General features: G+C 39.0%; 1 protein-coding gene across 2 annotated transcripts in view; it reads left to right on the plus strand.

Moving 5' to 3' along the window:
• Positions 1 to 14374, plus strand: part of TCP11L2 (t-complex 11 like 2) — a 45250-nt gene that overhangs the window by 11998 nt on the left and 18878 nt on the right. For both annotated transcript variants that reach the window (XM_004373786.2, XM_023729003.1), the window contains exons 3-6: positions 420 to 555; positions 4773 to 4893; positions 5932 to 6152; positions 8189 to 8325. In XM_004373786.2, the coding sequence (XP_004373843.1) occupies positions 420 to 555; positions 4773 to 4893; positions 5932 to 6152; positions 8189 to 8325 (615 nt within the window). The remainder of the gene's footprint in view (positions 1 to 419; positions 556 to 4772; positions 4894 to 5931; positions 6153 to 8188; positions 8326 to 14374) is intronic.

Below are 14374 nucleotides of genomic sequence, written 5' to 3' on the forward strand. Positions count from 1 at the left end.
AAAATCAATTATTTTGCAGAAATTAATGAGTCTGCATAAATTAATGAGAATTCTGAATTACAGAATAAAAGTAATCTTATCCATTGCCTGTCTAGTATGTGTAACAAATGTGGCGATGACTAGAAACTTTAAAAAATAAGGAGAGAAAATCTGTAACATAATAGGCCTGTATTAATAAGATTGTCTCAGAAACATTTGAGAATTTATTATCAAATATAGTAACTGAAACTATCAAAGGGGTTTTAAAATTTTTGAAGTGTTTCTTAAATAGGGGAATCCATCTGTTTTAATACATATTCTCTGTACTTGTAAAACTTAGAAAATGTCCATTGAGGAACTTAACCCTGTCTGCATCAGGAGGCCTCATTGGATGACATCTTCTCTTTTACAACATTAACTGGCTTTTGTTTTTCTTTCAGCAACAAGTCCTCCCAGGGTTGTAACATTTGATGAAGTGATGGCTACAGCAAGGAACTTATCAAACATGACTCTTGCTCACGAAATTGCTGTAAATGAGAACTTTCAATTGAAACAAGATGCCCTCCCTGAGAACAGGTAACCTGGAGGTGTCTGTTGTGCATAACACGGTGCTGAAGATTCAGTGTATGTCTGTGTGTGTCTCCCACACGTATTCACACTGATTCCTCAAAGTTCTTGTATAATATCCACGTGGGGTAAACATTATTTAGTTCTCTAACAAGGTCTTATACTTAATTAAAAAAAAAAAAAACTTCTAGGGTACATGTTACCCATAATCATTAGAATTCAGTTTGAATGCTACTTACTAGAGGAAGCTTTTCCAGACCTTACTGAACCCGCTGAAAACAAAACAAAACAAACCAGTTGTTGTCAAATTGACTCCAATTCATGACGACCCCATGTGTGTCAGAGTAGAACAGTGCTCCACAGAATTTTCAGTGGCTGATTTTTCAGAAGTAGATTTCCAGAACTTTCTTCTGAGGCACCTCTGGGTGAAGTTGAACCGCCAACCTTTTGGTTAGCAGCTGAGCATGTTAACCATTTGCACCACCCAGGGACTTCACTGAACCAACTTGTGATGATGTTGTCTGCCCTCGAGTCGATTCCAACTCATGGCAACGCCATGTGTGCAGTATAGGACTGCTTCATAGGGTTTTCAAGGCTGTGACCTTTTGAAAGCAGATCACCAGGCCTGTCTCCCAAGGCACCACTGGGCAGGTTCAAACCCTCAACCTTTCAGCTAGCAGTCAAGCATTTAACCATTTGCACCACTCAGAGCTCCTAGATACATGAAATCCCTTTGTTAAAGACTCCTAGAGTCTGCTTTCCCTCCCCTTTGGTAAGATGTTTTATAATTTTATGCTCAATATCTATCCTCCTCACTTGATCAAAAGCACCACTAAGGGAAGAACTATGTATTATTTGCTACTCGGTCCATATTGCCTACCATATTGCTGGCATGTGGCATGTCCTCAAGAAACATTTGCAGATTGATTTATTAAAATCTGGTGTTCAGATTGTGATGAATAAGTACAACTGAACTGCGAAAGTGCTAAGAATGAGTGATCCAGAATCCTGTGGAAGTAGGAGTCACTACTGCGTAGCCACCTCCTGGTTAACCTCACCCCCAAAGGACCACTCCTTAGAGCCACATCCTTATTGTGTATCTTGACCTCTCTGGCTTTACCTTTTGCTGTCAAGCCAATGCAGACTCATAGAGTAGAACTGCCCCATAGGGTTCCGTACATCTTTACCGAAGCAGACTGCCACATCTTTTTCCCACGGAGCAGCTGGTGGGTTCAAATTGCTGACCTTTTGGTTAGCAGCTGAACACTTAACCACTGTGCCATCAGGGCTCCTAGCTTTAGTGGCTCACAAATCCCCTGGAACAAAGAAAAGCAAAGGCTTGAGGCTATTACTACAGATAAATCTTTGGTAGGGGCAAAGTCAGCTCATGAATAATGGCATGGAATCTTTAGTCTCACAGTGCCGTTTATAAATCCTGAGGTGTTCTCTCTATGAATTAAGACAAACTACAATATTTGATCCCTTTTAGAACATTTTTGTTTGTTTTAAATCAGGAAAGTAAGTACACATAATAATTTTCTTTCTTTTAAAATGTGAATTATAATCCTGTCCTGCTAGGGATGTTGTTCATAATCGTCATTAATATTTTTTAAGATTACTAACTAAAGTAAGTGTATCTGTTTGGTTTTTGATGGTAACTGCATTTCACCAAACTCCAGTCCTTCACACCAGCTCAATTGCTCACCCCTGGACTAGACCACCACCATCTCTGACCTAGACTGTTTCAGTCCTAACCGGTCTCCATTCTTATCTCCCCATGATCCATCCTCCACTTTCACACGGTAGCCAGAATGATCTTTCCAAATTGGATCAGATTATTTCTTTGTTTGAAATCATTCAATCGTTCTCTGTTACAATTAAAATAAAAATCCAGACTCTTCGTTATGGCCTGCAAGGCCCTACTCCCTATCCCTGCCTCTTACTTCTTTCCCTCCTACTTGCTATGCTTCAGCCACACTGGCTTCCTTGCTGATGTTGGAGTGCACCAAGCTAGATCCTGCCTCAGGGACTTTGCCCTTCTTCTCTTTTCTTTGAATGTTCTTCCCCTAGGTCTTCACGTGGCTGCTTTCTTCTCTCCATTCAAGTCTCAACTCAAAACCTTAGAGAGGCTTTCTTCAGCCACCCAACTACATCAGCACCCTCTCCATCAGTAACATATTGCCTTACTTGGTCTTCCTCTTAGCCCTGAAATTGTCTTATTTCTTTTTAAGGTTTTTTGTTTGTTTGTTTGTTTGTTTTTGTCTTTCTATCTCTGCTAACATATAAACTTCTTGAGGGCAGAGACTTTCTTTTCACTGCATTACCCCCAGTGCCTAAAACAGGGCCTAGCACACATTGGATGTTCAATAAACATTTATTGACTGACTAATAAAAATGAATTCTTGAAGTTAAAATTAGTATGTTTTATGAAATACAGAAAAAGACAATTTTGAGACATCTGTACTGTAAATTCAAAAGTTGCTAGTATAGGTCATAGTAAAGGTTTTTAGAATCAGGCACACCCTGGGAACTGAGTCGTGGCTCTGCTGAGGCCTTGTCTGAGCCTCACAGCCCCCAGGAATAAAATGGGGACCAAATACTCACTTCAAATGCATGAAATGTGCTCCCAGGTATAAAAGTGCATTGCACATGGTACTTTTATACCATGGAAAAATTAATTCTTCTTCCTTTCTTTTTCTGCCATGGCTAGAAAATGTGAGAAAAGGACACAAAATGCCAAGTTAGGACACATTACTGTTGCTAAAAATGAGGTAGTGTATTATTAGCTGTTGCTATCCAGCTTTCTTTCCACAATGGCCAAGACTTTCTTTTTTTTAAATATGGCTAACTCTCATATTTTACCAAATATTTTCTTTGAGGAAGGAACTTGGTCAGATAAGTTAGGTGTCTGATACCCAATAGGAATGCTTATAAATGATGGACTTGATCTCACCCCCAACCTCCCCAGGAAATTAAAGAGCTAAAATATGTCTTGCATCATTTAGGAAAACTTAAAATTAAACTCTGAAGTCCTTTAGGGAGCTATGAAATTGTGTTAGCTCATCCCTTGTTCCATTCAAACCAAATACATGAGGCTTGAAAAGTCAAGAGCCAAGGTCCATCCCAGCAGTGTTTGCTTTTCTAATTGTTCTGTAGTTGCTCAAGAGAGTCTCAAACATTGGAAATGGCATGTGTGCTGAACAAATCTTCTCAGGCAACTAGAATAAGTTTTAACATTTTAAGTTGCTGAGTAAAATATAGTATTTTCAGTTATGGAAACAATTTTAACTTACACTCCTCAAAAAGTTAATTTTCTTCTCTAATAGCCTTATTTTATACTTAACTATCTATACTTTAAAAATAAAGAATTTAGAGGTATGCTTCAACAATCAAATCATTAATTCATTCACCATGCATTCGTTGAACACTCACTGTATGCCAGGCACTGTGCTAGGCACAACGGCAGATACCTAGGAGGAGCTATGGCCCCTGACCAGGAGAGATGTGGAGCCCGGTGGGGGAAAGTAAGTAATGACAGTGCAGGGGAATATGTGCTTTACTCAAAGCTGTGGCAAGATGATGTAGGAGTTCAGTAGGAATGTTTATTTTAATGTGCACATATTTGGAGACATTGATGTAAGGGGTGAAGCAAGGTGACCACCTATTTATTCTATTGTGAGCTTTTCCAAGGAATGCGCCTATTTCAGCAGTTTGGCTTTGCTAACTTTAAATTGGACAGCTAAGCTGAAGTTGGCAGGCATCCAAATGTGTGACTCCTTGTGGCCAGTGTGTTCTATTCTGTGCCAGAAAATTTCAGCTGTTGAGGAAAGAGCAATTTTACTCTCTCTTAAAGGTTCAGTTGCGACAGTCTTGAGTCAGTCTAAAGATCTGCGTAGAAGAGTGGCTAGGTAAATTATTGTGTCTCCTTAGGACACAATCTTATTCAGTTTTTGAAAGCTTTAGCAAGGAAGGCTTTTTAATATCTAGGGGAAATGATTAGGGCAGAATATCAAGTGAAAAAAGTATATACTATTGTACATGTCGGGTACTCTTAACTATATTAAAGCAGTGAACAAGGGAACTATATCAAAGGGTAAATAATGGGATTATGGTCAATTTATTCTCTGTTTTTCTACATTTTCTAAGATTTCTACAGTGAGCATATTTCTTTTATAATCAGGAAGCATAACGTTTATTTTAAAAAACAATCCGTTTCATTCCCGTAGCTTGGCCGGGCGAGTGAAGCACATCGTTCACCAGGCCTTCTGGGACGTCTTGGAATCAGAACTAAATGCAGAACCGCCTGAGTATGAACATGCCATTAAACTGTTTGAAGAAATCAGAGAGGTTAGTTGATGTCGACAGTATTAAGTCATTCCCCACCACCCTCACCCCAGGGGCTGTTTTCATGTCCTTTAGTATTGGAAACTCTGTGAAAAACTGAGCAAGTTCAGCCAGTGGAAGAGTTTTCCCTGCACCTCCTGGAACAGGGCGGAGGCTGGGAGATGGGTGCAGAGGAGGAGCTCAGGGAGATGCTTAGAGCATAAAGTAGAGGTTAAGAGAATGGACTCTGAGATTAGATCCACCTGGTTCAGTTACAGGCTCTCCCTTTTCAAGCCTCAGTTTACTCCCCTATAACATGGGATAAAAGTATTTACAGGTAGTTGTAAGAATTAAATGAGGTGACCGTTATAATATTAGCTAACCTTTACAGGATATTTGTTCTATGCCAAGCACTATGTTATTCATTTATCCTTGCCATTAAGGATAAATAACCCTGTAGTTACTCTTATTATTCTTTTATATGAAGAAACTAAGTTCCCTGACTTGTCCGGGGTCACACAGCTATAAGAGGCAGAGAGGAAATGGAGGCACTCTGGCTCAGAACCCATGTTCCCATGCTCCTGATCACATCTGTGTGTATTGTACAGTGAATACTCAATGAATAGGTTACTCACAAAATGTATAATAAACACTTTATGTGTAAAATATAGTATACTAATGGAGCCCATGGTATTTCTCCCTTTGCTCTTCTCTAAAAGGATCTTTTGGAGCCATGGTCTACAGCTTGCTCTTTCTTCTCTACGCTGTTTATCTATAGTGCTTTCAGTAATATTACTTCCTTGCCAGTTGTTTTCATCCTGACTATATTAGGAACTTCCCATGGGGAGGCACTTTAATTCAAGAGATAGAGCTTTCTTTTTAGAGTCAAAACTCTGTGGACTCCTCCTTTGATCTACAATCCAGTCAGTGCAAACCTCTGTGGTATCCACAGAGCTCTAAAATATGGACAAGGAGCTTAGTCATCTAGACACTGAAGGGACAAGTGACAACCTTTGTTCATGCGATGATGCTGTTAATTTTCTTTTCCTTTTCCCTGTGCAGATTCTTCTCTCTTTTCTGACTCCTGGTGGCAACCGGCTTCGCAACCAGATCTGTGAAGTTTTGGACACAGACCTCATTAGACAGCAGGCTGAGCACAGTGCTGTTGACATCCAAGGCCTGGCCAATTATGTCATCAGTACGATGGGAAAGCTGTGTGCTCCCGTGCGAGACGATGATATCAGAGAGTTGAAGGCTACCAGCAACATTGTGGAGGTGCTGAGGTGAGCACTTCACTGCTTGCATTTTCTTAGAGTTTCTTTGAGTTCGTTCAAACAGGAAGTGTAGATGTTGGGGAATGCAGAAAAATACTGGTCTCCCAAAGGAGTCCTTGACTCTAGAACAAAACCAAATAAGCAAGCAGTAAGTGAACCATTTGCTGTGTACATAGAGTTTTCAAGTAGAATGTGCTGACAAGGTTCAGTTGGCATGTGCTGGGCCTTGGGGATACATTGATTAAAAAGTCAGATAGACTCTCTGACCCCAGGGAGTTTACAGTCTAATGGGAAGACAGACCTTGAACAACTAATTACAGTTGTGATGAGTGCCGTGGAAGGGGTGTTGTTGGGTGCCTTCAAGTTGATTTTAACTCATGTGACAGAGTAGAACTATAGTCTTTACAGGAGCAGATGGCCAGGTCTTTCTCCAGCAGAGAGCTGGGTAGGTTCAAACTGCCAACCTTTTAGTTATCAGCCAAGCACTTAACTGTTGCACCACCAGGGCTCCTGGTAAAAGGGGTAGTAGGGGGTATTAACAGAGCTTTCAGCAGAGTGACCTAATCTAGTCAAGAATCTGGGAAGCCTTCTTTATCAGTTAGGGTAATGGTAGCTGCTATAATACATAAACCCTGAATTCTCAGTGACTTAACCAATAACAGTTTGTTTCTCACTCATGCCACCATCCAATTCAGGAGTTCTTGCTCAGACAGCTTCCATGTGACATTTATAGACCCAGACCCCTTCAATCTTTGGCTACACCCTTGCCCAGGTCTTTGGTGTCCTCTCCGTTCAGCTGGTGAATGGGAAAGAGACCATGGGGAGCACATACCTGGATGTTTAATCATTTCAGCCCAGAAATGACATATTCCATTGACTGTAACTGGTCACATGGTCCCACCCAGATTGAAGCAGACTGGGAAATGTAGTTGCTGTCTGGAAACACCTTTACCAGCCACGAATCTTTGGTGGTCAGCTAGCCATCTCTCGTGCAGCTTCTCTGAAGAAGTGACGTGTATGTTAAAATCGCGAGGATATGATCTGTTCATGTAGGCAGTAACATCCTTGTGATCCCAGAGGAAAGAGAAGGCTGCAGCAGTTTTTGCCATTGGGAGGATTTTTTTTCCTCTCCTTTTTGTGTGAAGATGGTCAATTGAGAATAGAGGTTTATATAATAGTTTTAGAGAAGTAGCAGAAGAAAACTGGTCTGCATGTGACTTCGGGCAAGTCGATAACCTCTCCAAGTCACACTTTCCCTGTCTATAAAATGGGCTTTACTGTATCCTTAGAATTGTGCTCAGCTCTGGTGGATTGTGATTCATCAAATGAAGAATCCTTGCTTTAAGTTATCATATTACCTGTGTATGATATCAAATCTGTGGTGTTCATCTTACTCATTTATTGGGCACCAACTGGTTACCACTGTCCCTGCATTTTATGTTTATTATCTCATTGACTCTTCACAACATCTTTCCAAGGTTGATGTCGTCCTGCCCTTTCACAGATGAGGAAACTGAGGCTCAGTGAGATTGCATAATTTGTGCATGGCCACAGAGCTGGTCTTTTGCAAACCTGGATTTGAGCACAGGGCTGCCCAACTCTAAAATGAAGTATTTTTTTCCTCTGCACCTCACTGCCCATTCTTTCCTTTTTTTTATTCCCTTAGTAATAGAAACCATATATTCTGTGTTCAGGAAAATTTCAGGGGCTTTCAAATAAAAATTCTTTCTTGAATTGTTCTTGTTTCCATGTTAAGATGCATTGTGTATGCTTCTTAGTGTCTTTCTACGATTTTATGACTGGATGTAATGGATCAGCTGGCTGTATTATAGCTGCTAAAGTAAACACTCTTGAGATCTGTGGATGAATACATTGGGAATGCATGGGTATGATTTTCTATGAAAAGTAGTCTTGCCAAATGGCAATTGGAATTTCAAAACTGTTTTGAAGGATGTTTGTCTTTTCCTGGGTATAACATACAATGGTTAATGAATTTCAGCTTACTTTAATCATCTCTTTAACTATTTTAATTCTAAAATTTTTAGACAAATATTCCATGTCTTGGACCTCATGAGAATGGACATGGTCAATTTTACAATTAGGAGTCTAAGACCACACCTTCAACGCCAGTTGGTGGATTATGAGAGAACCAAATTCCAGGAAATTTTAGAAGAAACTCCAAGTAAGTACAAAATAACTGCATTTATATTGAAATTGATTAAAATATAAAGTTTTTATTTTTGACATCTTAAGTAATGTCACTAAAGAATTTTGATCTTTCTATTAATTTTGTTTTACCTTCTGAAATTGACATCACAAACTTACAGTGGCTTACTATGTGCCAGGAACTATAATATGCACTATTCATGTCTTCATTCATTTAAAAAAAATTTATTGAGTACCTGCTGTGTGCCAGATACTGTTTAAGGCTGTGGGTGCTGCAGTGAACAAAACAGAATAAAGTTGTGGTTTCCATGGAGCTGACATTCTAGTAGGCATGACAAATAAACATATATTAAGTGTTGTGAGGAACAATAGGATAAAGGGACAGACAGTGATGGGATGGTGTGGGGAGCTGTGCTTTCTTCAGTGGAGTGGACTGTGAACTCTCTAGTAAGTAAGTTTGAGCAGAGTTCTCAAAGAAATGAGGGAAGGGGCATGCAAAGATCTGGGGCAAGCACATTCCAGCCAGAGACTGTGGTAAGTACAAAGGCCCTGAAGCAGAAACTTGCTTGAGATGTTTGAAGAACACAAGGAAGTGTGACTGGAGTAGAGGAAGCAAGGGACCAGTGGTAGGAGATGAGACGAAGAGGTGGCCACAGGCAGGGCAGGAGAGCCTTGTTAGTAAATGAGAGGAATTTAGATTTCATTCTGAATGTGATGGGGAGTCACTGGAGAGTTCTGAACAGGGGAACAACATCTGATTTTTGTTTTTAAGGAATAATCTGGATCCTGGGTAGAGATTAGATTGTATGGGACAAACAGGGAAGCAAGGAGGCCAATTAGGTGATATTGTGGTTGCTCAGGCAAGAAATGATGGTGGCTTTGTCCAGGTAATTGTGGTGGAAGTAGTGAGAAGTGGTCAGATTCTGGATGTATTCTGAAGACAGATTAACAAGATTTGTAGCAGGTCGAATAAGCAGAGAAAGAGAGGAAGTGAGGATGACTAAGATTTTGGGCCTGAGCAACTTGGGGAATGAACGGTAGTGCCTTTTAGTGAGATGGGAGAGAGTAGGGGACCACAGTTTTGGGGATGATAAATTGGAATCAAGTATTCATCTTAGGATGTACGAACTTTAAGATCCTTGTTTGACATCAACATGGAGATGTCAAGTAGGCAGTTAGAGCAAAGAAACTGAGTGAAGGGGAATGATAGGAATTGAAGATATAAATTTTGGAGCCATCTATGTATTTATGGATATTGCAGAGGGAACTGTGACTACATGACTTCTAAGGATCCTCCTATAACAAAAATTCTGTGACTTCAAGGGCTGTATTGTTTTAGCTGCAAAGGGAAAAGGACTAAGGGAAGTAGAACCCTTTATAGAAACTGAATCTGAATTATAGTAACTATGTTCTGAACAACGCTTACTGAGACTTAGTGATTGGTTTCATTTGTGTGCCTCTGTGTATGTCTAAGTGTGTGTATACACGTTTGTACGTGTGTCCGTATCTTGAATCAAGATATCTTGGAATCTTGAGCAAATTTCTAAGTACAAGGTTGAATTACAATTTTATTCATCTCAAATTATTTATTTTTCTCCTTCCAGCCAAGGTTTAGTGACTTGTAATCCATTTGTAGCTATCACATTGACTTGGATATTTCCAGAGGTTTCAGAATAAAATAAATCCAGCTGTGCATATGTGTCACAATTGCCCAGCTCTAAATATGTTCCCAGGGAAATCAAGAGTCCAGGAAATGGAGTGTATGCTAGCAGTTAATTATATCCTTGAGTCACCCTGCCAAAAGTCGGCCACTGCACCCCCATGTCAAAATAAGAGCCTCACAGACTCACACAGAAGAAGTATTGTTGGATTTTTGTGTGTGTATGATTTTTATGAAATAATTCTTGGGAGATTAATGTAGAGGAGTACTTGTGATTTCTGATTTGACTCCAGGGAAAGATTTTCTTTTGCCTAAGGAAAGATTTGATATAATCGACTTATTTAAAATACACCCAGAAAGCCTTAGGCAATGTTTGGGTGTGTGTACCAAGCATCAACAAGGTAACCACATTAGAAATTACCTATGGAAAGAGTAACAGATTACCCCTGGGGGACCAGACCATAAGTAATTTTTAAGATACCCAGTCAGAAAAGAGTTTATTTATTTACATAATAATATCTTATTATCTGAGAAAATATTTTTATGAACTTCATTTCATGTGATTCTTTCAACAGTCCTGTAGGACCTAAATATCTTTTTCAAAAATAAACCAAACTACATTATGATTGTGCCTCACACATAAGGCATTTAGAAAATATTTATGGAACATTTTAAAGGAGAGCAAACTAATGCTGAGCAGTGACCTGCCCAAAGTCAGAGTCACACCACTAATAAGTTGTGGAGCTAGTACTGGAAGCAAGATCTCCCAAATCCAAGTCCAGGTCCACTGGGTTATATGGCAAGAGACAGAAACCAACTCTGGCTGAGTTAGCATAACAGGAAGTGAATGGAAGGTTGGAGGTGGTTCACAGAATTGAAGGAAAAGCTAAAACACTTGATCCTTAGCAAGACTAGAAACCAGGAGACTGTCAGGTATCTGGGCAGGAAAAACCAAGGGAGAGCTTGTAGGCTCCATTGTCAGGATGATTAATTTGTACTTCAAACATAGGCCTTCGTTGGATGCTGTGGTCACCTCTGAGAGTCCTAGAAAAGAGTCCGATGCTCATATGACTCAGCAAGGCCATCGCCTGTTAAGGGGGATTGTGTTGTTGTTAGGTGCCATATCGACCCTGCACACAACAGAGCGAAACACTGCCTGGTCCTGCGCCATCCTCATAATCATTGTTATGCTTGAGCCCATTGTTGCAGCCACTGTGTCAGTCCGTCTCGTTGAGGGCCTTCCTCGTTTTCACTGACCCTCTACTTTACCAAGCAGGATGTCCTTCTCCAGGGACTGGTCCCTCTTGATACCATATCCAAAGTACGGAAAGGGAGGTAGGGCTTCTTAGTTGATACTCACAAAAGAAAACATGCAATGAGGGAGAAATAGTTTCTCAGAATCAGTACCAAAAGAAGTAGGATGAGGTGTTAGTAGGCAGAAACGAACAAGTGTCATTCATAGATAAAGGAACTACATTCTTCTAACTGAAAATTGGGGTACTTGTTCTGTATTAGGAGTCCCTGGGTTGTGCATATGTTTAAGTGCTTAGTTGCTTACTGAGAGGTTGGAGGTTTTGAGTCCACTCAGAGGCTGTTAGGAAGAAAGTCCTGTCGATCTACTTCCCAAAAATCAGCCATTGAAAACTCTGTGGAACACAGTTGTACTCAAAGTCCACTCAATAGAACTGGTTACTGGTTTTGGTCTATATTGGGGTACTTGCAGTATTCATTTTCCAGAATACTGAAATTATTTTCTTTTGTGGTTTATACTTTTTGTGACCTGCGTACAAAATCTTTTCATACCCAAAGTCATATTTTTTTTCTGTTTTCTTCTAGAAGTTTTATAATTCTAATTATTACATTTAGTCTATGATCCATTTTGAGGTAATTTTTATGTATGGTATGAGATAGGGGTCAAGATTCCTATTTTTCCATATGTATATCCAGCACCATTTGTTGGAAAAGCATATTGTTGTCTCTGTTGAATTGATTCACCACCTTGTTGAAAATTAATTTACCAATTGTACGTGGGTCTATTTCTGTATCCATTTTTTTTAAATTGTCTTTTATTAAGATATAATTCACATACCATAAAATTCATAATAACTTGTACAATTTCAGTGGTTCTTAGCATATTCACAAGGTTGTGCAACTGTCACCAATATCTAATTCAAGAACATTTTCATCACCCCAAAAAGAAACCCAATACCTATTAGCAGTCATTCCCCATTCCCATTTCCCTCATCCTCTGGTAACTACTAACCTATTTCTGTTTCTATGGATTTGCCTTTTCTAAATATCCCAAATAAGTGGAATCATACAATATGTGGCCTTTTCTGTCTGGTTTCTTTCACTTAGCATGATGTTTTCAAGGTTCATGCATGTTGTAGCATGCATGTATCAGTACTTCATTCCTTTTTATTGGACTCTTTTTTCTGTTTTATAATCTATATGTCTGTCTACCACACTGTCTTGATTACTGAAGCGAACTAAGTGTCGAAATTAGTCCTCTAACTTTGTTCTTCTTTTTCAAAATTGTTGTGCCTATTTTAGGTCCTTTGAATTTTTTGTATAAATTTTAAAATTAGCTTATAAGTTTCTATAAAAAAGCTTCCTGGAATTTTGTTTGGGATTATGTCAAATAGACATTTTAATAATATTGACTCTTCTAATCTATGAACTTGCTCTCTCTCTCCATTTAAATCTTCTTTAATTTATCTCAGCAATGTTTTGTAGTTTTTAGAGTAAAGGACTTGTTAAATTTTGTTAAATTTATCCCCATGTATTATGTTGTTTTGATATTACTATATATGGTACTTTGTAAAATATTTATATTCTAGTATATGGTGGCATGGTGGTTAAGAGCTACAGCTGTTAACCAAAAGGTTAGCAGTTCAAATCCACCAGCCGCTCCTTGGAACCCTCTGTGGCAGTTTTTCTGTTCTATAGGGTCACTATGAGTCAGAATCGACTTGATGGCAATGAGTATAGAGAAATATAATTAATTTTTGAGTACTGGCCTTGTATCCTGCAACCTTGCTAAATTCACTTATTAATTGTAGTAGCTTTTTGGAGGATTCCTTAGGATTCTCTGTATGATCATTTTGGCTGTAAGTAAAGACAGTTTTATTTCTTTGTGATCTGTATGCTTTTATTTCTTTTTCATGCCTAATTGTACTGGCTAGGACCTACAGTACAACCATTACTACAGTGAGACTTGGCCCAACCCCTTAAAAATTCCTCTAGTTCTCTAAACCCAAATCTTGGTGGTCCTTAGTGGCTCAGCTCAAATTCCTATTCCTCTAGGAAGCATTTTATAATTATATTAACCCATACTGATCCCTCCCTTCTCAAAAAACCTAACTTTGAAATTTTGATTTGTGGTGATTTTTCTTACACAGGTGAACTGCCATTATGCTTTGGAAATTAAATGTTTTTCCAAAGGTACCTGTCACGTAGTGGGTGTTCAAGAAGCCTCTGCTCTCTGTACGTGACTTCTGTTAGGGAACACAGAGTAGAAATCTCTGCTGTGACTGAGCAGAAGAGGATAAAGCATCTCCAATTTAATTCACCATACCAGGAGGAAACATGGGGCTTGGGGATTGGCTCAAATAGTTACTTTCCAACTGACATTGACTTGGTCCCATATGCCTGCAGCTCTCTCTCCTTCTCCATTGTCATCCAGAAAAATGTACACAGTGCATGCAAATCAAATTAAAAGATCAGGGTGTTTTTCACAAACTCTTGCGGAAAGTAAAGGAGGAAACTCTTCCCAACTCATTTTATGAGGCCAACTTTGCCTTGATATTAAAACCAGCAAAAGAATTAAGAAAAAAGAAAATTACAGGATGTTATCTTTCATGATTGTAGATGCAAAAAATCTTAAAGTATTAGCAAAACAATAAGATAAAGATAATACACCATGACCAAGTGGAGCTTATCCTCTTTTTGCAAGGTTGGTTTAATATTTGAAATCAGTCGATGTAATTCGCCACATTAACAGTAACGGAGAAAAATCATACAGTTACTTTAGTTGATACTTCAGTAGATGCAGAAAAAAAAATTTGGTCAAATTTTACATGATAAAAGCTCTCATCAAACTAGAAATAGAAGGAAATTTCCTCAAACTTCATAAAGGACATCTTTGAGAATCCAAAGCTAACCTCATGTATAATGGTCAAACATTTAACATTCTCCCCCTATGACTTCTACTGTGTGTCCCCTTCCAGGTCTCTCCTGCCAGATATAGAGAGCAAAGACTTTTGAGCACCTACTATGTGACAAGTACCATTGGAAAAACATTTGGTTAATTTCCAAAGCAAAACAGTTTTGTAAGGACAAAGCCACACATTCACACACCCATCAAGCTGTGCTATGAGCTAAGTCAAGAGAAAGAGAAATAAAA

Source organism: Trichechus manatus, unplaced genomic scaffold (assembly GCF_000243295.1).
Source record: "Trichechus manatus latirostris isolate Lorelei unplaced genomic scaffold, TriManLat1.0 scaffold00027, whole genome shotgun sequence".
NCBI classification, from domain to species: Eukaryota; Metazoa; Chordata; class Mammalia; order Sirenia; family Trichechidae; genus Trichechus; species Trichechus manatus.